Source organism: Nerophis lumbriciformis, linkage group LG14 (assembly GCF_033978685.3).
Source record: "Nerophis lumbriciformis linkage group LG14, RoL_Nlum_v2.1, whole genome shotgun sequence".
Lineage (NCBI taxonomy): Eukaryota > Metazoa > Chordata > Actinopteri > Syngnathiformes > Syngnathidae > Nerophis > Nerophis lumbriciformis.
In genome coordinates this window covers 7,515,095-7,539,142 of record NC_084561.2, presented here as the reverse complement: position 1 = coordinate 7,539,142, position 24,048 = coordinate 7,515,095, and the positions used below count along the sequence as shown (strand labels likewise).

Here is a 24,048-nt window from a genome sequence, read left to right as displayed (position 1 = left end):
TAAAATATGGCAAGTAAGAGGTAGTTAACAATGGGAGTACACTATTCCGCCCATTAAGCCATCAAAAAATCCTGTAAAACCACCAACAATACTCCATTTACTTGTGGTGACCTCAATATTAACAAGTATTAGTGATATGCTTGTCAAAAGCGCTAATGCAGAGAAACTACTTTTAGCGGCGCTGTGATCACAGAGAGCTAAGTAGCTATGCTGCTATATTGACATATTGAGCGGCTGCATGGCCTCTGAGTCAATTTGAGATTACAAATCATGCCTCTCACTTGGATAGTAGAAGGTTGTGGACATAAACCCGCAAGTTGGTCAACTTTGACATATAACTTGGCGAGAGAGACACAAAAAGACGCTCGTTTGTGGCACCTTTTATTTTTCTGTACCTGCGTAAGGATTATGATTAATTCTCCATCCTAACGGGAAGATATAAACATCCCGGTGAGAGCAGACATTGTACAGTAAGTGATTGTTTTATTATGTTGATAGTTTGTATATCTTGTTTAGCAGTTAGCAACAGTGCTACATGCTTAGTGTTTGACTAAAAGTGTGTCCCAAAGTAGTCTTTTTTTGGTCTCATGAAGTCTGCCATGATTAGTAGTGTTGTCGAAGGAAAAGCGAATGATGCGCCTGTGAAATGAATGTATGCTTAAAATGAACCACTTAAAAAATACAATTCTAAAAACCTTCATTAAGTGCTTTATTGGCGGAATAGAGTAACTCCCATCGGCTCCATTGTTAGCTGACTCTTGCTAACGTTTATTTATGAGTTAGAATGCATAAAAAAAAAAAAGAAACGTGTTCTTGTCTTACATAAGGATTGCGATTTATAGAAAAAATACCCCACAAAGTGCAGTTCACCCTTAACTTCATATTTTTTAAAAACTGCTGAATCATCAGAAAAAAAAGACATTATGAACTGTGGCTGTAGGCAACCTCCTAATGTCGTTGAAAATAACTCCACCAGACGGCGGTGGTTTCATTTGATGTGCTGTCAGGATCCAACAGCTCCACGCGTGGCTACTTGGACTTATCTTGGAGATGCCACAGGCCCAAGATGGCAGGACTGACTCTTCTTCTGGGCCAGCTCCGCCTTCAGGCCCCTCAGCTCAGTGGCAGCCTGTTTCCTCAGCTGCGGCACAACAACGTTGTTCACACGTCACCCGTGACACCTGCTGCCAAGTCTTACCTTCATCTCCGTCAGCAGCTTCATCTTGGCGTCCTCCACCTGCCTCTTCATGTCCTCCATCTCGTGGCTCTCGCTCAGGATCTGAATGATGAGCTCGTTCTGAAAGGTTGGCCAGAGAAATACTTGCAAACATTAGACATCAAACCATTATCAGCGCCGATATCACCCTTTAACTCCAATATATGGGTCATTCTAGCGAACAAAAAAAAGGGTTTCAAAGAACTCAGACAGAGATTTTTACAGATGATATCATGATTTGTTCAAACCCAGAGCAGACTGTGATAAGATGAATACATACTTCTACTTTCTATTGAGAAGTAGTTGTTATAACTAGAGATGGTCGATAATATCGGGACTTCCGATATTATCGGCCGATAAATGCTTTAAAATGTAATATCGGAAATTATCGGTATCGGTTTCAAAAATATTGGTATCGGTTTCAAAAAGTAAAATGTATGACTTTTTAAAACGCTGTTGTGTACACGGACGTAGGGAGAAGTACAGAGCGCCAATAAACCTTGAAGGCACTGCCTTTGCGTGCCGGCCCAGTCACATAATATCTACGGCTTTTCACACACACAAGTGAATGCAAGGCATAGTTGGTCAACAGCCATACAGGTCACACTGAGGGTGGGCGTATAAACAACTTTAACACTGTTACAAATATGCGCCACACTGTGAACCCACACCAAACAAGAATGACAAACACACATTTCGAGAGAACATCCGCACCGTAACACAACATAAACACAACAGGACAAATACACAGAACCCCTTGCAGCACTAACTCTTATGGTACGCTACATTTCAAGTGAATCAGGACCTCCTTGACTACTACTAATGGATGTACCTTTTCAGTGACTAATACTAATGGATGTACCTTTTCAGTGACTACTAATAATGGATGTACCTTTTCAGGGACTACTAATAATGGATGTACCTTTTCAGTGACTACTACTAATGGATGTACCTTTTCAGTGACTACTACTAATGGATGTACCTTTTCAGTGACTACTACTAATGGATGTACCTTTTCAGTGACTACTAATAATGGATGTACCTTTTCAGTGACTACTACTAATGGATGTACCTTTTCAGTGACTACTACTCATGCGTGTACCTTTTCAGTGACTACTACTAATGGATGTACCTTTTCAGTGACTACGGTACTAATAATGGATGTACCTTTTCAGTGACTACTAATAATGGATGTACCTTTTCATTGACTACTACTAATGGATGTACCTTTTCAGTGACTACTACTAATGGATGTACCTTTTCAGGTACTACTACTAATGGATGTACCTTTTCAGTGACTACTAATAATGGATGTAGCTTTTCAGTGACTACTACTCATGCGTGTACCTTTTCAGTGACTACTACTAATGGATGTACCTTTTCAGTGACTACTACTAATGGATGTACCTTTTCAGTGACTACTACTAATGGATGTACCTTTTCAGTGACTACTACTAATGGATGTACCTTTTCAGTGACTACTACTAATGGATGTACCTTTTCAGGGACTACTAATAATGTGTGTACCTTTTCAGGGACTACTAATAATGTGTGTACCTTTTCAGGGACTACTAATAATGGATGTACCTTTTCAGTGACTAGTACTAATGGATGTACCTTTTCAGGGACTACTAATAATGCATGTACCTTTTCAGTGACTACTACCAATGCATGTACCTTTTCAGTGACTCCTAATAATGGATGTACCTTTTCAGTGACTCCTAATAATGGATGTACCTTTTCAGTGACTACTACTAATGGATGTACCTTTTCAGGGACTACTACTAATGGATGTACCTTTTCAGTGACTACTACTAATGGATGTACCTTTTCAGTGACTACTACTAATGGATGTACCTTTTCAGTGACTACTACTAATGGATGTACCTTTTCAGTGACTACTACTAATGGATGTACCTTTTCAGTGACTACTACTAATGGATGTACCTTTTCAGTGACTACTACTAATGGATGTACCTTTTCAGTGACTACTACTAATGGATGTACCTTTTCAGAGCATCCATGTTTCTGTGGCTTGCTCCTGCTCTCCCGAGCGTGCAGCTGATGAAGGACTTGGTTGTAAAAGGTCTCCAGGTCTTGTCGCACGCTCTTCAGAGCCTCTTCTAACGGCGCTGTGGCCTTCTTGGTATCAAAATACTTCTTTTTCCAGCTGTCACGAGCTTGTGGAGTCACAAAAGAAAAAAACATTAGTGAAAATACCGCCAATAATGTTTAAAGGAACTTAAACTACCTACGAAACATTCCAAGGGAAATAATCATTCATATATATACTGTACTTTTTTCTTTTTTTTCAATGATGTCATTAAATACACAATTATTTCTACATTTATTTTTTAAATTTGTTTACTAAACAAATGAAAATGTTAAAATATTTAACTTTTTCTATTTACTACAGCAGAAAAATATTTGACCTATTTTACCTTATTTAATTGTATAGTTAATGACTTTTATAATATATCAGAAACATTTTATTAATTTAAGGGAAAACTTTTTTGGTCATTAACTTAAGTCTTAATCCTTTTTACAAATGATCATTTTGTTTTCAGTTTTCAGTTATTATGGGTCTACTGAATATGTGAGCAAATGTACTGGGTCAAAAGTATACATACAGCAATGTTAATATTTGCTTACATGTCACTTGGCAAGTTTACCTGCAATAAGACACTTTTGGTAGCCATCTGCTTGAATTTTTGACCACTCTTGACAAAATTAGTGCAGTTCACCTAAATTTGTTGGTTTTCTGACATGGACTTGTTTCTTCAACATTGTCCACACACAAAACAGGCCCAGAGCATAATACTAACACCACCATGCTTCACGGTAGGAATGATGTTCCTGGGATTAAAGGCCTCACCTTTTCTCCTCCAAACATATTGCTGGGTATTGTGGCCAAAAAGGTACATTTTTGTTTCATCTGACCACACAACTTTCCTCCAGAAGGTCTTATCTTTGTCCATGTGATGTCAGATGAAACAAAAATGGAGCTGTTTGGCCACAATACCCAGCAATATGTTTGGAGGAGAAAAGGTGAGGCCTTTAATCCCATGAACACCATTCCTACCGTCAAGCATGGTGGTGGTAGTATTATGCTCTGGGCCTGTTTTGCTGCCAATGGAACTGGTGCTTTACAGAGAGTAAATGGGACAATGAAAAACTAAATGGCACCACTGCCATTTAGCAAATGGCTGCAATTAAATAAATAGTAAAACATTTAATAATTTTCGTATATTCCTTTTTTATAGGTCATGTTAAGGGACAAGCAGTAGAAAATGGATGGATGTTTACTTCTTCACTCAATAAGGTCAATATGTGACTACTAATTACACCCACTGTATATTCCTTTTTTACAGGTCATGTTTACTTCTTCACTCAATAAAGTCAATATGTGACAATTAAGAATGGAGTTCCTCAAGGATGTGTTTTAAGACCACTACTAATCAAGACTTCTTTTCAGCCACCTTGGTTCCTGCGATGTCTGTTCTGGGCCAGTAAGTCTTTTCCTTTCCTGAGCAGCTCTTGTCTCCTCCACTCCAACTGCTTCCTTGCTTCCTTCACCAGCCTGATCTCCTCCATCACTTGGTCTCCTGAAGGACACAAGACCTTTGAAAAGTCACGTCTGTGTCACCTGTGTCCTTTCTCCCCACCTACTGGTGCTATGGATGGTCATGGTCAGGTCCAGACCCGGAGGAGGAGAAGTGGATAACACCATGGAGCCTTCAGTGGCCTTCACACAAACACAACATTGAGTCTTCATGTGACACATGTACCTTTGGAATGTTGCTCATTACCACACTTGTTGTCTTACACCTGTGCACTTCTGATGTCTTCCCCAGCCTGCACCAGCACACGGATACCATTACAACTATATCATCACAGGCAGCAGGTGAAGATACCACAAGAAGCAACATGTGATGATACAGAAGAAGAAGCATGCGATGATACAGAAGATGTAACAGGTGATGATACAGAAGAAGCAGCAGGTGATGATACGGAAGATGTAGCATGTGATGATACAGAAGAAGCAGCATGTGATGATACGGAAGATGTAGCAGGTGATACAGAAGAAGCAGCATGTGATGATACAGAAGAAGCAGCATGTGATGATACGGAAGATGTAGCAGGTGATGATACAGAAGAAGCAACAAGTGATGACACAGGAGATGTAGCATGTGATGATACAGAAGAAGCAGCAGGTGATGATACGGAAGATGTAGCAGGTGATGATACAGAAGAAGCAACAAGTGATGATACAGGAGATGTAACAGGTGTTGATACAGAAGAAGCAACAAGTGATGATACAGGAGATGTAGCATGTGATGATACAGAAGATGCAGCATGTGATGATACAGAAGATGTAGCATGTGATGATACAGAAGATGTAGCAGGTGATAATACAGAAGAAGCAGCATGCGATGATACAGAAGATGTAGCATGTGATGATACAGAAGATGTAGCAGGTGATGATACAGAAGAAGCAGCAGGTGATGATACAGAAGATGTAGCATGTGATGATACAGAAGAAGCAACAGGTGATGATGCAGAAGAAGCAACAGGTGATGATACAGAAGAAGCAGCATGTGATGATACAGAAGATGCAACAGGTGATGATACAGAAGATGTAGCATGTGATGATACAGAAGAAGCAGCATGTGATGATACAGAAGATGTAGCATGTGATGATACAGAAGAAGCAACAGGTGATGATACATGAGCTGTAGCAGGTGATGATACAGAAGAAGCAACAGGTGATGATACAGGAGAAGCAACAGGTGATGATACAGGAGATGTAGCAGGTGATGATACAGAAGAAGCAACAGGTGATGATATAGAAGAGGTAGCATGTGATGATACAGAAGATGCAACATGTGATGATACAGAAGAAGCAGCATGTGATGATACAGAAGAAGCAGCATGTGATGATACAGAAGAAGCAGCAGGTGATGATACAGAAGAAGCAACAGGTGATGATACAGAAGAAGCAGCATGCGATGATACAGAAGATGTAGCATGTGATGATACAGAAGAAGCAACAGGTGATGATACAGAAGATGTAGCATGTGATGATACAGAAGATGTAGCAGGTGATAATACAGAAGAAGCAGCATGCGATGATACAGAAGATGTAGCATGTGATGATACAGAAGATGTAGCAGGTGATGATACAGAAGAAGCAGCAGGTGATGATACAGAAGATGTAGCATGTGATGATACAGAAGAAGCAACAGGTGATGATGCAGAAGAAGCAACAGGTGATGATACAGAAGAAGCAGCATGTGATGATACAGAAGAAGCAACAGGTGATGATACAGGAGAAGCAACAGGTGATGATACAGAAGATGTAGCATGTGATGATACAGAAGAAGCAGCATGTAATGATACAGAAGAAGCAACAGGTGATGATACATGAGCTGTAGCAGGTGATGATACAGAAGAAGCAACAGGTGATGATACAGAAGAAGCAGCATTTGATGATACAGAAGATGTAGCATGTGATGATACAGAAGAAGCAGCATGTGATGATACAGAAGAAGCAGCATGTGATGATACGGAAGATGTAACATGTGATGATACAGAAGAAGCAGCAGGTGATGATACGAAAGATGTAACAGGTGATGATACAGAAGCAGCAGGTGATGATACAGGAGAAGCAACAGGTGATGATACAGAAGATGCAACATGTGATGATACAGAAGAAGCAGCAGGTGATGATACAGAAGAAGCAGCAGGTGATGATACAGAAGAAGCAGCATGTGATGATACAGAAGAAGCAGCATGTGATGATACGGAAGATGTAACATGTGATGATACAGAAGAAGCAGCAGGTGATGATACGAAAGATGTAACATGTGATGATACAGAAGAAGCAGCAGGTGATGATACAGAAGAAGCAACAGGTGATGATACAGAAGATGCAACATGGGATGATACAGAAGAAGCAGCAGGTGATGATACAGAAGAAGCAACAGGTGATGATGCAGAAGAAGCAGCATGTGATGATACAGAAGAAGCAACAGGTGATGATACAGGAGAAGCAACAGGTGATGATACAGAAGATGTAGCATGTGATGATACAGAAGAAGCAGCATGTAATGATACAGAAGAAGCAACAGGTGATGATACATGAGCTGTAGCAGGTGATGATACAGAAGAAGCAACAGGTGATGATACATGAGCTGTAGCAGGTGATGATACAGAAGAAGCAACAGGTGATGATACAGAAGAAGCAGCATTTGATGATACAGAAGATGTAGCATGTGATGATACAGAAGAAGCAGCATGTGATGATACAGAAGAAGCAGCATGTGATGATACGGAAGATGTAACATGTGATGATACAGAAGAAGCAGCAGGTGATGATACGAAAGATGTAACAGGTGATGATACAGAAGCAGCAGGTGATGATACAGGAGAAGCAACAGGTGATGATACAGAAGATGCAACATGTGATGATACAGAAGAAGCAGCAGGTGATGATACAGAAGAAGCAGCAGGTGATGATACAGAAGAAGCAGCATGTGATGATACAGAAGAAGCAGCATGTGATGATACGGAAGATGTAACATGTGATGATACAGAAGAAGCAGCAGGTGATGATACGAAAGATGTAACGTGATGATACAGAAGAAGCAGCAGGTGATGATACAGAAGAAGCAACAGGTGATGATACAGAAGATGCAACATGGGATGATACAGAAGAAGCAGCAGGTGATGATACAGAAGAAGCAACAGGTGATGATGCAGAAGAAGCAACAGGTGATGATACAGAAGAAGCAGCATGTGATGATACAGAAGAAGCAACAGGTGATGATACAGGAGAAGCAACAGGTGATGATACAGAAGATGTAGCATGTGATGATACAGAAGAAGCAGCATGTAATGATACAGAAGAAGCAACAGGTGATGATACATGAGCTGTAGCAGGTGATGATACAGAAGAAGCAACAGGTGATGATACAGAAGAAGCAGCATTTGATGATACAGAAGATGTAGCATGTGATGATACAGAAGAAGCAGCATGTGATGATACAGAAGAAGCAGCATGTGATGATACGGAAGATGTAACATGTGATGATACAGAAGAAGCAGCAGGTGATGATACGAAAGATGTAACAGGTGATGATACAGAAGCAGCAGGTGATGATACAGAAGAAGCAACAGGTGATGATACAGAAGATGCAACATGTGATGATACAGAAGAAGCAGCAGGTGATGATACAGAAGAAGCAGCAGGTGATGATACAGAAGAAGCAGCATGTGATGATACAGAAGAAGCAGCATGTGATGATACGGAAGATGTAACATGTGATGATACAGAAGAAGCAGCAGGTGATGATACGAAAGATGTAACAGGTGATGATACAGAAGCAGCAGGTGATGATACAGAAGAAGCAACAGGTGATGATACAGAAGATGCAACATGGGATGATACAGAAGAAGCAGCAGGTGATGATACAGAAGAAGCAGCAGGTGATGATACAGAAAAAGCAGCATGTGATACAGAAAAAGCAGCAGGTGATGATACAGAAGAAGCAGCATGTGATGATACAGAAGAAGCAACAGGTGATGATACAGAAGATGTAGCATGCGATGATACAGAAGATGTAGCAGGTGATGATACAGAAGAGCAGCATGCGATGATACAGAAGAAGCAGCATGCGATGATACAGAAGATGTAGCATGCGATGATACAGAAGATGTAGCATGCGATGATACAGAAGATGTAGCAGGTGATGATACAGAAGAAGCAGCATGCGATGATACAGAAGATGTAGCAGGTGATGATACGGAAGAGCAGCATGCGATGATACAGAAGAAGCAGCATGTGATGATACAGAAGATGTAACGTGATGATACAGAAGATGTAGTATGTGATGATACAGAAGATGTAGCATGTGATGATACAGAAGAAGCAGCATGTGATGATACAGAAGAAGCAAGAGGTGATGATACTAAGGGAGTATGATATCACCTGTGTGCAGGTGTTTCCTCCACTTGATCTCTGCTTGCTTTTTGCTGAACTTTCTTCTTCTTCCTGCACTTTTCTTCCTCTTTCACTGATGCACACACACACATTGTTGTTTACATATCACATCAATATGTTTACATACCACATCAATATGTTTACATACCACATCAATATGTTTACATACCACATCAATATGTTTACATATCACATCAATATGTTTACATACCACATCAATATGTTTACATACCACATCAATATGTTTACATACCACATCAATATGTTTACATACCACATCAATATGTTTACATATCACATCAATATGTTTACATATCACATCAATATGTTTACATACCACATCAATATGTTTACATATCACATCAATATGTTTACATATCACATCAATATGTTTACATATCACATCAATATGTTTACATACCACATCAATATGTTTACATATCACATCAATATGTTTACATATCACATCAATATGTTTACATACCACATCAATATGTTTACATACCACATCAATATGTTTACATATCACATCAATATGTTTACATATCACATCAATATGTTTACATACCACATCAATATGTTTACATATCACATCAATATGTTTACATACCACATCAATATGTTTACATACCACATCAATATGTTTACATATCACATCAATATGTTTACATATCACATCAATATGTTTACATACCACATCAATATGTTTACATACCACATCAATGTGTTTACATACCACATCAATGTGTTTACATACCACATCAATGTGTTTACATATCACATCAATGTGTTTACATACCACATCAATATGTTTACATACCACATCAATATGTTTACATATCACATCAATGTGTTTACATACCACATCAATATGTTTACATACCACATCAATATGTTTACATATCACATCAATATGTTTACATATCACATCAATATGTTTACATATCACATCAATATGTTTACATACCACATCAATATGTTTACATACCACATCAATATGTTTACATACCACATCAATGTGTTTACATACCACATCAATGTGTTTACATATCACATCAATGTGTTTACATATCACATCAATATGTTTACATATCACATCAATATGTTTACATACCACATCAATATGTTTACATACCATATCAATATGTTTACATATCACATCAATATGTTTACATACCACATCAATATGTTTACATACCACATCAATATGTTTACATACCACATCAATGTGTTTACATACCACATCAATGTGTTTACATATCACATCAATGTGTTTACATATCACATCAATGTGTTTACATACCACATCAATATGTTTACATATCACATCAATATGTTTACATACCACATCAATATGTTTACATATCACATCAATATGTTTACATACCACATCAATATGTTTACATATCACATCAATATGTTTACATATCACATCAATATGTTTACATACCACATCAATATATTTACATACCACATCAATATGTTTACATACCACATCAATATGTTTACATATCACATCAATATGTTTACATATCACATCAATATGTTTACATACCACATCAATATGTTTACATATCACATCAATATATTTACATATCACATCAATATGTTTACATATCACATCAATATGTTTACATACCACATCAATATGTTTACATATCACATCAATATGTTTACATATCACATCAATATGTTTACATATCACATCAATATGTTTACATACCACATCAATATGTTTACATATCACATCAATATGTTTACATACCACATCAATATGTTTACATATCACATCAATATGTTTACATATCACATCAATATGTTTACATACCACATCAATATGTTTACATACCACATCAATATGTTTACATATCACATCAATATGTTTACATATCACATCAATATATTTACATATCACATCAATATGTTTACATATCACATCAATATGTTTACATATCACATCAATATGTTTACATATCACATCAATATGTTTACATATCACATCAATATGTTTACATACCACATCAATATGTTTACATACCACATCAATATGTTTACATATCACATCAATATGTTTACATATCACATCAATATGTTTACATACCACATCAATATGTTTACATACCACATCAATATGTTTACATACCACATCAATATGTTTACATATCACATCAATATGTTTACATACCACATCAATATGTTTACATATCACATCAATATGTTTACATACCACATCAATATGTTTACATACCACATCAATATGTTTACATACCACATCAATATGTTTACATATCACATCAATATGTTTACATATCACATCAATATGTTTACATACCACATCAATATGTTTACATATCACATCAATATGTTTACATACCACATCAATATGTTTACATATCACATCAATATGTTTACATATCACATCAATATGTTTACATATCACATCAATATGTTTACATATCACATCAATATGTTTACATATCACATCAATATGTTTACATATCACATCAATGTTTACATACCACATCAATATGTTTACATACCACATCAATATGTTTACATATCACATCAATATGTTTACATATCACATCAATATGTTTACATACCACATCAATATGTTTACATACCACATCAATATGTTTACATATCACATCAATATGTTTACATACCACATCAATATGTTTACATACCACATCAATAGTTGAGGTGGGCGGGGTTTGGTGGTAGCGGGGGTGTATATTGTAGCATCCCGGAAGAGTTAGTGCTGCAAGGGGTTCTGGGTATTTGTTCTGTTGTGTTACGGTGCGGATGTTCTCCCGAAATGTGTTTGTCATTCTTGTTTGGTGTGGGTTCACAGTGTGGCGCATATTTGTAACAGTGTTAAAGTTGTTTATACGGCCACCCTCAGTGTGACCTGTATGGCTGTTGACCAAGTAAGTAATTCATATAATTGGTTATTAAGAGTATGTGAAAGTTGGACTCTAAATGCTGTGATATTATTCCGAAGTACTTTCAAGGGTCATTACTCACATTAGCCACAAGATGGCAGCAAATATGTCGCCATAGTTGCTATACAGCAAGTCATTTATTTATCTGAAATATTTTTACTGATAAAAATAATATTGCTGTTTATTTAAAAAATACAATCAAATCTAAATTTGATGTATAAATTGTCTTATAAAGTAAATATCTGAATATATTTCAGAATTATGAATAATTTCACCTTTATTGTGTAAAAGTGGTCCACTTGTCCTTTGGTTCCTTTGTCCTGACTCCTCCCACTCGCTCCTCTTGCCACACCCACTTTCATCTTCATCCTCAGCCTGCCCTTCCTCTTCCTCAGAGGAGCTGAAGTCCTCCTCCTCCTCCTCCAGGCTGCAGGTGGGCGGAGCCTGATGTGGGAATCTAAGCGTCTCCTCTGGCGAGCTCCAGGTCTTGTGGGGGTCAAAGGTCACCGGGGAGGCAGGACTGAGCGAGTGAGAAAAGTCGTTGTCCACAACAGGAAGGAGATAAAGTTCGGGCTGCTCGGCCTGCCGACAACAATTTGTGCAATCAGCAGCGTGCACTCTGACCACTCTTGGTGCGCAGGTTGTACGTACGTAAGGCGGAGCGAACGTTTTCACTTTCACTTCCTTCTCCTGCTTGCTTCTCACCTGTCACAGCAGACAAACATGTGACCGCTGTCGGCCAATCACCGGCCGCCTTTTTCGCCGACTTACCAAGGCCAGACTGCGACCGACACATTTCAGGAAGCAGAACTTGTCCGCGCTTCTTTCTGAGCCCAGAAGATCCACAAGGTCAGTCCTCAGAGCTTTCAGGCTGACCTCAGGATGAACTCTGACCTCCAAACAAAAAATACATCAATGACTTTTACAACCTCATCATGGGACTCAGACATTACAACTTTATTCTTGTAACTATTACCTGTTTTCCAAACAAAAAGAGACTTTTATTCTGAAATTTCGCAAGACTTATATACAGGTACTATTACATGAAAAATGTCTAAATATTTTGAAATAATGTGTTATTCTTGCCTTGTTGCATCATTTTTCTTCAAATGTAATCACATTTTATGAGCTTCTAATATAACTATTTTACACTTAATTGGTGAAAAATACCTCTGCACTATTTTACACTTAATGGGTGAAAAATACCTGTGAACTATTTTACACTTAATTGGTGAAAAATACCTGTGCAATAATTTACACTTAATTGGTGAAAAATACCTGTGCACTATTTTACACTTAATTGGTGAAAAATACCTTTGCAATATTTTACACTTAATTGGTGAATAATACCTGTGCAATATTTTACACTTAATTGGTGAAAAATACCTGTGCACTATTTTACACTTAATTGGTGAAAAATACCTTTGCAATATTTTACACTTAATTGGTGAATAATACCTGTGCAATATTTTACACTTAATTGGTGAATAATACATGTGCAATATTTTACACTTAATTGGTGAAAAATACCTGTGCACTATTTTACACTTAATTGGTGAAAAATACCTCTGCACTATTTTACACTTAATTGGTGAAAAATATATGTACACTATTTTACACTTAATTGGTGAAAAATACATGTGCACTATTTTACACTTAATTGGTGAAAAATATCTGTGCACTATTTTACACTTAATTGGTGAAAAATATCTGTGCACTATTTTACACTTAATTGGTGAAAAATACCTGTGCACTATTTTACACTTAATTGGTGAAAAATACCTTTGCAATATTTTACACTTAATTGGTGAATAGTACCTGTGCAATATTTTACACTTAATTGGTGAAAAATACCTTTTCAATATTTTACACTTAATTGGTGAAAAATACCTTTGCAATATTTTACACTTAATTGGTGAATAATACCTGTGCAATATTTTACACTTAATTGGTGAAAAATACCTTTGCAATATTTTACACTTAATTGGTGAAAAATACCTTTGCAATATTTTACACTTAATTGGTGAATAATACCTGTGCAATATTTTACACTTAATTGGTGAATAATACCTGTGCAATATTTTACACTTAATTGGTGAAAAATACCTGTGCACTATTTTACACTTAATTGGTGAAAAATACCTCTGCACTATTTTACACTTAATTGGTGAAAAATATATGTGCACTATTTTACACTTAATTGGTGAAAAATACCTGTGCACTATTTTACACTTAATTGGTGAAAAATATCTGTGCACTATTTTACACTTAATTGGTGAAAAAATATCTGTGCACTATTTTACACTTAATTGGTGAAAAATACCTGTGCACTATTTTACACTTAATTGGTGAAAAATACCTTTGCAATATTTTACACTTAATTGGTGAATAATACCTGTGTAATATTTTACACTTAATTGGTGAAAAATACCTCTGCACTATTTTACACTTAATTGGTGAAAAATACCTGTGCACTATTTTACACTTAATTGGTGAAAAATATCTGTGCACTATTTTACACTTAATTGGTGAAAAATATCTGTGCACTATTTTACACTTAATTGGTGAAAAATATCTGTGCACTATTTTACACTTAATTGGTGAAAAATACCTGTGCACTATTTTACACTTAATTGGTGAAAAATACCTTTGCAATATTTTACACTTAATTGGTGAATAATACCTGTGCAATAATTTACACTTAATTGGTGAATAATACCTGTGCAATATTTTACACTTAATTGGTGAAAAATACATTTTCAATATTTTACACTTAATTGGTGAAAAATACCTTTGCAATATTTTACACTTAATTGGTGAATAATACCTGTGCAATATTTTACACTTAATTGGTGAATAATACCTGTGCAATATTTTACACTTAATTGGTGAAAAATACCTGTGCACTATTTTACACTTAATTGGTGAAAAATACCTGTGCACTATTTTACACTTAATTGGTGAAAAATACCTTTGCAATATTTTACACTTAATTGGTGAATAATACCTGTGCAATATTTTACACTTAATTGGTGAAAAATACCTTTGCAATATTTTACACTTAATTGGTGAAAAATACCTTTGCAATATTTTACACTTAATTGGTGAATAATACCTGTGCAATATTTTACACTTAATTGGTGAATAATACCTGTGCAATATTTTACACTTAATTGGTGAAAAATACCTGTGCACTATTTTACACTTAATTGGTGAAAAATACCTCTGCACTATTTTACACTTAATTGGTGAAAAATATATGTGCACTATTTTACACTTAATTGGTGAAAAATACCTGTGCACTATTTTACACTTAATTGGTGAAAAATATCTGTGCACTATTTTACACTTAATTGGTGAAAAAATATCTGTGCACTATCCATCCATCCATCCATCTTCTTCCGCTTATCCGAGGTCGGGTCGCGGGGGCAGCAGCTTAAGCAGGGAAGCCCAGACTTCCCTCTCCCCAGCCACTTCGTCCAGCTCCTCCCGGGGGATCCCGAGGCGTTCCCAGGCCAGCCGGGAGAGATAGTCTTCCCAGCGTGTCCTGGGTCTTCCCCGTGGCCTCCTACCGGTCGGACGTGCCCGAAACACCTTCCTAGGGAGGCGTTCGGGTGGCATCCTGACCAGATGCCCGAACCACCTCATCTGGCTCCTCTCGATGTGGAGGAGCAGCGGCTTTACTTTGAGCTCCTCCCGAATGACAGAGCTTCTCACCCTATCTCTAAGGGAGAGCCCCGCCACTCGGCGGAGGAAACTCATTTCGGCCGCTTGTACCCGCGATCTTGTCCTTTCGGTCATGACCCAAAGCTCTTGACCATAGGTGAGGATGGGAACGTAGATCGACCGGTAAATCGAGAGCTTTGCCTTCCGGCTCAGCTCCTTCTTCACCACAACGGATCGATACAGCGTCCGCATTACTGAAGACGCCGCACCGATCCGCCTGTCGATCTCACGATCAACTCTTCCCCCACTCGTGAACAAGACTCTGTGCACTATTTTACACTTAATTGGTGAAAAATACCTGTGCACTATTTTACACTTAATTGGTGAAAAATACCTTTGCAATATTTTACACTTAATTGGTGAAAAATACCTGTGCAATATTTTACAATTAATTGGTGAAAAATACCTCGGCAAAAACATTTTTTATTACAAAAATTTAAGATGGATAATAACTTTTACTTCAAATACAATTAAAAATGACAAATAAGCCGCCCTTTTCCTCTAAAAAATATTGTATTTTAATACTCTGCCTTTTTTTTCTATTCTTTTTTTTTTCCTAAGACAACTTTATTCCAAAACACTTACTTTTGCCAAATGAAAACTTTTTTCTTTTTTTTAATTAAATTGCTGCTTATTTTCTGGTGACATTGTGAATATTTCCTCTTAATATTGGTCGTTTTTAACACATAATTTTATGACTTTTTCCTAAAAAGAAAAACATATTTTATTCTGAAAATAATGCACCTTCGTCCCTTATATGATTAAATGTCTTAAAAAAATCATGACATCATTTGTACACCTCTCAGATTGTTCACCTAAATGGCCTGAATTAGTTTCTTCTAAAAAAAAATAATAATAAAACTTTAATTTTGAAATTTGACACTTGTTTGTCTTTTTTCCACCTTCCAATACTCTCTTCAAATATTGTGACTCTTAATTGGTGAAAAATTACCAATATTTTACACTTAATTGGTGAAAAATACCTCTGCAATATTTGACACTTAAATGGTGAAAAATACCTTGGCAAAAACATTTTTTATTAGAAAAATTTAAGAAGGATAATAACTTTTACTTCAAATACATTCAAAAAAGACAATTATTAAAATAAGCCGCCTTTTTCTTGTAAAAGATATTGTATTTTAATACTGTGACCTTTTTTCTTTTTTTTTTTAAGACAACTTTATTCCGAAACACTTTTGCCAAATGAAAACTTTTTTTTTTAAATTAAATTGCTGCTTTATTTTCTGGTAACATTGTGGATATTTCCTCTTAATATTGGTCGTTTTTAACACATAATTTTATGACTTTTTCCTAAAAAGAAAAAAAAAATGTATTCTGAAAATACTGCACCTCGTCCCTTATATGATTAAATGTCTTTAAAAAAAACATGACATCATTTGTACACCTCTCAGATTGTTCACCTAAATGGCCTGAATTAGTTTCTTCAAAAAAAAAAAAATACTTTAATTTTGAAATATGACACTTTTTGTCATTTTTCCACCTTCCAATACTCCAACTTGATTCTTCAAATATTGTGACTCTTAATTGGTGAAAAATTACCAATATTTTACACTTAATTGGTGAAAAATACCTCTGCAATATTTTACTCTTAATTGGTGAAAAATTACCAATATTTTACACTTAATTGGTGAAAAATACCTCTGCAATATTTTACACTTAAATGGTGAAAAATACCTTGGCAAAAACATTTTTTATTAGAAAAATTTAAGAAGGATAATAACTTTTACTTCAAATACATTCAAAAAAGACAATTATTAAAATAAGCCGCCTTTTTCTTGTAAAAGATATTGTATTTTAATACTGTGACCTTTTTTCTTTTAAGACAACTTTATTCCGAAACACTTTTGCCAAATGAAAACTTTTTTTTTTAAATTAAATTGCTGCTTTATTTTCTGGTAACATTGTGGATATTTCCTCTTAATATTGGTCGTTTTTAACACATAATTTTATGACTTTTTCCTAAAAAGAAAAAAATCTTTTATTCTGAAAATACTGCACCTCGTCCCTTATATGATTAAATGTCTTTAAAAAAACATGACATCATTCGTACACCTCTCAGATTGTTCACCTAAATGGCCTGAATTAGTTTCTTCTAAAAAAAACCCCAACAACTTTAATTTTGAAATATGACACTTTTTTGTCATTTTTCCACCTTCCAATACTCCCAACTTGATTCTTCAAATATTGTGACTCTTAATTGGTGAAAAATTACCAATATTTTACACTTAATTGGTGAAAAATACCTCTGCAATATTTTACTCTTAATTGGTGAAAAATTACCAATATTTTACACTTAATTGGTGAAAAATACCTTGGCAAAAACATTTTTTATTAGAAAAATTTAAGAAGGATAATAACTTTTACTTCAAATACATTCTAAAAAGACAATTATTAAAATAAGGCGCCTTTTTCTTATAAAATATATTGTATTTTAATACTGTGACCTTTTTTTTTTTTTTTAAGACAACTTTATTCCGAAACACTTTTGCCAAATGAAAACTTTTTTTTTTTATTAAATTGCTGCTTTATTTTTCTGGTAACATTGTGAATATTTCCTCTTAATATTGGTCGTTTTTAACACATAATTTTATGACTTTTTCCTAAAAAGAAAAAAATATTTTATTCTGAAAATACTGCACCTCGTCCCTTTATATGATTAAATGTCTTTTAAAAAACATGACATTATTTGTACACCTCTCAGATTGTTCACCTAAATGGCCCGAATTAGTTTCTTCTAAAAAAAAAAAAAAAACTTTAATTTTGAAATTTGACACTTTTTTGTCTGTTTTCCACCTTCCAATACTCCAACTTGATTCTTCAAATATTGTGACTCTTAATTGGTGAAAAATTACCAATATTTTACACTTAATTGGTGAAAAATACCTCTGCAATATTTTACTCTTAATTGGTGAAAAATTACCAATATTTTACACTTAATTGGTGAAAAATACCTCTGCAATATTTTACACTTAAATGGTGAAAAATACCTTGGCAAAAACATTTTTTATTAGAAAAATTTAAGAAGGATAATAACTTTTACTTCAAATACATTCAAAAAAGACAATTATTAAAATAAGCCGCCTTTTTCTTGTAAAAGATATTGTATTTTAATACTGTGACCTTTTTTCTTTTTTTTTTTAAGACAACTTTATTCCGAAACACTTTTGCCAAATGAAAACTTTTTTTTTTAAATTAAATTGCTGCTTTATTTTCTGGTAACATTGTGGATATTTCCTCTTAATATTGGTCGTTTTTAACACATAATTTTATGACTTTTTCCTAAAAAGAAAAAAAAAATGTATTCTGAAAATACTGCACCTCGTCCCTTATATGATTAAATGTCTTTAAAAAAAACATGACATCATTTGTACACCTCTCAGATTGTTCACCTAAATGGCCTGAATTAGTTTCTTCAAAAAAAAAAAAATACTTTAATTTTGAAATATGACACTTTTTGTCATTTTTCCACCTTCCAATACTCCAACTTGATTCTTCAAATATTGTGACTCTTAATTGGTGAAAAATTACCAATATTTTACACTTAATTGGTGAAAAATACCTCTGCAATATTTTACTCTTAATTGGTGAAAAATTACCAATATTTTACACTTAATTGGTGAAAAATACCTCTGCAATATTTTACACTTAAATGGTGAAAAATACCTTGGCAAAAACATTTTTTATTAGAAAAATTTAAGAAGGATAATAACTTTTACTTCAAATACATTCAAAAAAGACAATTATTAAAATAAGCCGCCTTTTTCTTGTAAAAGATATTGTATTTTAATACTGTGACCTTTTTTCTTTTTTTTTTTAAGACAACTTTATTCCGAAACACTTTTGCCAAATGAAAACTTTTTTTTTTAAATTAAATTGCTGCTTTATTTTCTGGTAACATTGTGGATATTTCCTCTTAATATTGGTCGTTTTTAACACATAATTTTATGACTTTTTCCTAAAAAGAAAAAAATCTTTTATTCTGAAAATACTGCACCTCGTCCCTTATATGATTAAATGTCTTTAAAAAAACATGACATCATTCGTACACCTCTCAGATTGTTCACCTAAATGGCCTGAATTAGTTTCTTCTAAAAAAAACCCCAACAACTTTAATTTTGAAATATGACACTTTTTTGTCATTTTTCCACCTTCCAATACTCCCAACTTGATTCTTCAAATATTGTGACTCTTAATTGGTGAAAAATTACCAATATTTTACACTTAATTGGTGAAAAATACCTCTGCAATATTTTACTCTTAATTGGTGAAAAATTACCAATATTTTACACTTAATTGGTGAAAAATACCTTGGCAAAAACATTTTTTATTAGAAAAATTTAAGAAGGATAATAACTTTTACTTCAAATACATTCTAAAAAGACAATTATTAAAATAAGGCGCCTTTTTCTTATAAAATATATTGTATTTTAATACTGTGACCTTTTTTTTTTTTTTTAAGACAACTTTATTCCGAAACACTTTTGCCAAATGAAAACTTTTTTTTTTTATTAAATTGCTGCTTTATTTTTCTGGTAACATTGTGAATATTTCCTCTTAATATTGGTCGTTTTTAACACATAATTTTATGACTTTTTCCTAAAAAGAAAAAAATATTTTATTCTGAAAATACTGCACCTCGTCCCTTTATATGATTAAATGTCTTTTAAAAAACATGACATTATTTGTACACCTCTCAGATTGTTCACCTAAATGGCCCGAATTAGTTTCTTCTAAAAAAAAAAAAAAAACTTTAATTTTGAAATTTGACACTTTTTTGTCTGTTTTCCACCTTCCAATACTCCAACTTGATTCTTCAAATATTGTGACTCTTAATTGGTGAAAAATTACCAATATTTTACACTTAATTGGTGAAAAATACCTCTGCAATATTTTACTCTTAATTGGTGAAAAATTACCAATATTTTACACTTAATTGGTGAAAAATACCTCTGCAATATTTTACACTTAAATGGTGAAAAATACCTTGGCAAAAACATTTTTTATTAGAAAAATTTAAGAAGGATAATAACTTTTACTTCAAATACATTCAAAAAAGACAATTATTAAAATAAGCCGCCTTTTTCTTGTAAAAGATATTGTATTTTAATACTGTGACCTTTTTTTTTTTTTTTTTTTTTTTTAAGACAACTTTATTCCGAAACACTTTTGCCAAATGAAAACTTTTTTTTAAAATTAAATTGCTGCTTTATTTTCTGGTGACATTGTGAATATTTCCTCTTAATATTGGTCATTTTTAACACATAATTTTATGACTTTTTCCTAAAAAGAAAACAATATTTTATTCTGAAAATACTGCACCTTCGTCCCTTATATGATTAAATGTTTTTAAAAAAAAAACATGACATCATTTGTACACCTCTCAGATTGTTCACCTAAATGGCCTGAATTAGTTTCTTCTAAAAAAAAAAAAAAAAAAACTTTAATTTTGAAATATGACACTTTTTTGTCATTTTTCCACCTTCCAATACTCCAACTTGATTCTTCAAATATTGTGACTCTTAACTGGTGAAAAATTACCAATATTTGACACTTAATTGGTGAAAAATACCTCTGCAATATTTTGCTCTTAATTGGTGAAAAATTACCAATATTTTACACTTAATTGGTGAAAAATACCTCTGCAATATTTTACACTTAAATGGTGAAAAATACCTTGGCAAAAACATTTTTTATTAGAAAAATTTAAGAAGGATAATAACTTTTACTTCAAATACATTCAAAAAAGACAATTATTAAAATAAGCCGCCTTTTTCTTATAAAAGATATTGTATTTTAATAGTGTGACCTTTTTTTTTTTTTTTTTTTTTTAAAGACAACTTTATTCCGAAACACTTTTGCCAAATGAAAACTTTTTTTTAAAATTAAATTGCTGCTTTATTTTCTGGTAACATTGTGGATATTTCCTCTTAATATTGGTCGTTTTTAACACATAATTTTATGACTTTTTCCTAAAAAGAAAAAAATATTTTATTCTGAAAATACTGCACCTCGTCCCTTATATGATTAAATGTCTTAAAAAAAAAACATGACATCATTCGTACACCTCTCAGATTGTTCACCTAAATGGCCTGAATTAGTTTCTTCTAAAAAAAACAAAAAAAAACTACTTTAATTTTGAAATATGACACTTTTTGTCATTTTTCCACCTTCCAATACTCCAACTTGATTCTTCAAATATTGTGACTCTTGTAATATTACTGCAGACAACTCTACTCTACTTTCCACCGTTTTTTTCATTTTTATGACTGACTTTAATTTAAGAATAAAATGAATATTTTTCCAAAGTACTTTTAAAAAGAAGAAATGCTTGAGCAGCAAGAAAGTAGACCTGATGAATCCAGCGGAGATGAAGCTGTCTGTGCTCTCTGCAGACACTTTATTCAGTTTGACGTCCCAATGGTCGTCTGGCACCAAGAGAACGTGGAGTTCCAACAACTGAAGGCAGAAAATAAAAGTATAATAATAATAATAATAAAAAATAATAGCATGAATTAACTCCATACCTTGCAACTGATGGGTCTTCTATCTGCAGACTCACAGGATAGATCCATCTTCTACAAGTACTCCTACTAGTACTAGTGTGTGTTATTCCCACGCTGCTGGAGGCGTGGACTTGTGACTCCACCTCCTCCCTAAAAGGACTGCCAGCATCGGTTGCTATGGTGATGCAACTAAAGATGAGGATAATCATTTATTATGTTTATTTATTTTCACATTTTCTACAGTAATACATTTCATTACATGTTTACTCGTTGCGGTCATTGGTTGTGTTTTATTTCGCGCACTTCCACACTTTTTAGAACGTGAGTGCATAAGTGCGTCCTCGGTACCCGGATGTTGCACTCACCAGAAATGGTGAGTAATTAAGTGCGCAGTGTGCTTAGTATAAAAAGTATAAAGTGCACAGCGGGTATATACTTACGTTTAGGTAGAAAAGGATGGCAATAATGATGAGTTTCCGACTGTAAGAAAGATGACTTTTAAGTACGTGAGTGCATAAGTGCGTCCTTAGTACCCGGATGTTACACTCACCAGAAATGGTGAGTAATTAAGTGCGCAGTGTACTTAGTATAAGAAGTATAAAGTGCACAGCGAGTATATACTTACGTTTAGGTAGAAAAAGATGACAATAATGATGAGTTTCCGACTGTAAGAAAGATGACTTTTAAGTACGTGAGTGCATAAGTGCGTCCTTAGTACCCGGATGTTGCACTCACCAGAAATGGTGAGTAATTAAGTGCGCAGTGTACTTAGTATAAGAAGTATAAAGTGCACAGCGAGTATATACTTACGTTTAGGTAGAAAAAGATGACAATAATGATGAGTTTCCGACTGTAAGAAAATGACTTTTAAGTACGTGAGTGCATAAGTGCGTCCTCAGTACCCGGATGTTGCACTCACCAGAAATGGTGAGTAAATTAAGTGCGCAGTGTACGTAGAAGTATAAGAAGTATAAAGTGCACAGTGCAGCGGGTATATATTGACGTTTAGGTAGAAAAAGATGACAATAATGTTTCCGACTGTAAAAAAGATGACTTTTAAGTACGTGAGTGCATAAGTGCGTCCTCAGTACCCGGATGTTGCACGGTGAGTAAGTGCGCAGTGTACTTAGTTATAAGAAGTATAAAGTGCACAGTGCAGCGGGTATATATTGACGTTTAGGTATAAAAAGATGACAATAATATGTTTCCGACTGTAAGAAAGATGACTTTTAAGTACGTGAGTGCATAAGTGCGTCCTCAGTACCCGGATGTTGCACGCACTCAGCAGAAATAGTGAGTAATTAAGTGCGCAGTGTACTTAGTATAATAAGAAGTATTAAGTGCACAGTGCAACGGGTATATTTTGACGTTTAGGTAGAAAAAGATGACAATAATGTTTCCGACTGTAAGAAAGATGACTTTTAAGTACGTGAGTGCATAAGTGCGTCTTCAGTACCCGGATGTCGCACGCACTCAGCAGAAATGGTGAGTAATTAAGTGCGCAGTGTACTTAGTTATAAGTATAAAGTGCACAGTGCAGCGGGTATATATTGACGTTTAGGTAGAAAAAGATGACAATAATATGTTTCCGACTGTAAGAAAGATGACTTTTAAGTACGTGAGAGCATAAGTGCG

The 24,048-nt window shown here is 34.5% G+C and overlaps 1 protein-coding gene across 1 annotated transcript; it reads right to left on the bottom strand.

The window, feature by feature from the left end:
- Positions 1-762: 762 nt before the first annotated feature.
- spata1 (spermatogenesis associated 1) lies at positions 763-22,508 on the bottom strand. Its single transcript, XM_072914605.1, has 12 exons — positions 22,435-22,508; positions 22,260-22,366; positions 12,935-13,052; positions 12,815-12,868; positions 12,439-12,745; positions 9,207-9,291; positions 5,026-5,071; positions 4,886-4,961; positions 4,696-4,821; positions 3,224-3,396; positions 1,199-1,297; positions 763-1,141 (listed from the first exon to the last, which is right to left on the bottom strand). The coding sequence occupies exons 1-12, from the start codon at positions 22,480-22,482 to the stop codon at positions 1,040-1,042; spliced, it is 1,341 nt and encodes a 446-aa protein (XP_072770706.1). The 5' UTR covers positions 22,483-22,508; the 3' UTR covers positions 763-1,039.
- Between the last annotated feature and the right edge of the window lie 1,540 nt (positions 22,509-24,048).